General features: G+C 45.7%; 1 protein-coding gene across 1 annotated transcript in view; it reads right to left on the minus strand.

Moving 5' to 3' along the window:
• Positions 1–4: 4 nt before the first annotated feature.
• Positions 5–1,496, minus strand: part of LOC108361754 (uncharacterized) — a 10,549-nt gene continuing 9,057 nt past the window's right edge. Inside the window, exons 2-3 of the mRNA XM_017614490.1 lie at positions 151–1,064; positions 5–88 (exon numbers count right to left, since the gene is read on the minus strand). Of these exons, the coding sequence (XP_017469979.1) occupies positions 5–88; positions 151–1,064 (998 nt within the window). The remainder of the gene's footprint in view (positions 89–150; positions 1,065–1,496) is intronic.

Here is a 1,496-nt window from a genome sequence, read left to right on the forward strand (position 1 = left end):
GTCTTTACGCTTCAACACTTTTCTTGGATTTGGACAAGCGCGGTGATCGTGCCCCATCTTCCAGCACTTGAAGCACGAACCATCTGGTCTATGTGGGAAAGGGCAGTTCGGCTTTATGTGTCCGTGTTGGGAGCAATTAAAACACAGTACCTTTGCTTCGGTCTTATGTGGCTGGTTAGCTTGCTGTGTCTTCTGAACCACAGTTGTCGGGGAGTTAGTCATAAAATACTTATTCTGGTAGCGGCTAATGAGCACTTTTAATTCTTCAATAGTCCGCGCTGTTAGCAATAAATGCACGTTTGGTACCGCATTCCCTATTCCGTCGATTACAAAATCAATCACCTCTGCCTCTGCGATGTTTGCCCGCTTTGCAATTGCCTGCATATTTAACACATAGCGGTGTAGTGTCTCGTCCCTCTTCTTCCACTTCCGCTGTGCCAACATCTTGTAAATTTCTTGCCTGGTTACAGCAAAGTCAAACTCTTTTACAAGTGCTCCTTTTAGCGCGTCGTAACCGAGTGCTGCTGTGGTGGTCAAAAACACCCGAGCCGTACCAGTCAAACAGCGACGGAGTGCGAGAAGCTTAAAATTGTTATTAGCGCCCGTTGACTCCATAATTTCTTCGAAGTCTCGTACAAAATGGTTAACGGGGTAGGCCACATCGTCTCCACTAAATTTTGGCAATGCGTGCTCGATTTCGCCAAAATCCAGACGACGGTGACCTCCAGCGGCTTTGCGGCTTTCGAGTTGTTCAATTTGTTGCATCAACTGCAACATTTCCAGGCGCTTGCGAAGGGCCATAACCTCCTGGTCTATGTTCCCTAACGATCCCGGCATGCATTCGGCGGCAGCAGAATCAGAGTTTCCAACGACGGCGTTGGAGCCGGCATTATCAAAATCGTTGCAGACGTCAGTATCGGCATTTACGGCAGCGGCAGTGTCAGCATTTACAACAGCGGCGGCATTTACAGTAGCAGCAGTGTCGGAATTTTCGGCAGCGGCAGTGTCGGCATTTATGGCAACAGCAGTATTTACAGCAGCATCAGTGTTTGTGGCAATGTCACCTGCTTCGGCAGATCNTAACTAATTGATTAAAAAATCAATCGATTAGTGCCAACACTGATTCAAGCCTAGTTTCCCACCAACATTAAAATGTAAAAAACAAAAAATTTTTTAATAGCGCTTGCCCCTCTGTCGGTAATAGTTAACCTCCGAGTGTATTCTGTACAATTGTCGTTCGGAGTCTTTGTCACAAAATCAAGGCGCACGTCCCATATCGAAGGAGAAGCTTGGCCAAACACTAACGTATTGCGTAACGCCGTCGTTTAAAGTACAAAAGCGCGTATCGTGGCTCTGCAAAACCTCGAAACTAAAATTTGTGCAAAAAGGATATTTGGTCACCGGAAGCTCCTGACATCAAGCCCTTAGCCATTTATAATAAAATATCGATATTTAGACATAAGAAGAAGAGATAATTGAGTTTAAAAGAGAGAACC

The sequence above is a fragment of the Rhagoletis zephyria genome, unplaced genomic scaffold (assembly GCF_001687245.7).
Source record: "Rhagoletis zephyria isolate East Lansing unplaced genomic scaffold, Rhagoletis_zephyria_1.1 Rzeph_scaffold_00836, whole genome shotgun sequence".
Lineage (NCBI taxonomy): Eukaryota > Metazoa > Arthropoda > Insecta > Diptera > Tephritidae > Rhagoletis > Rhagoletis zephyria.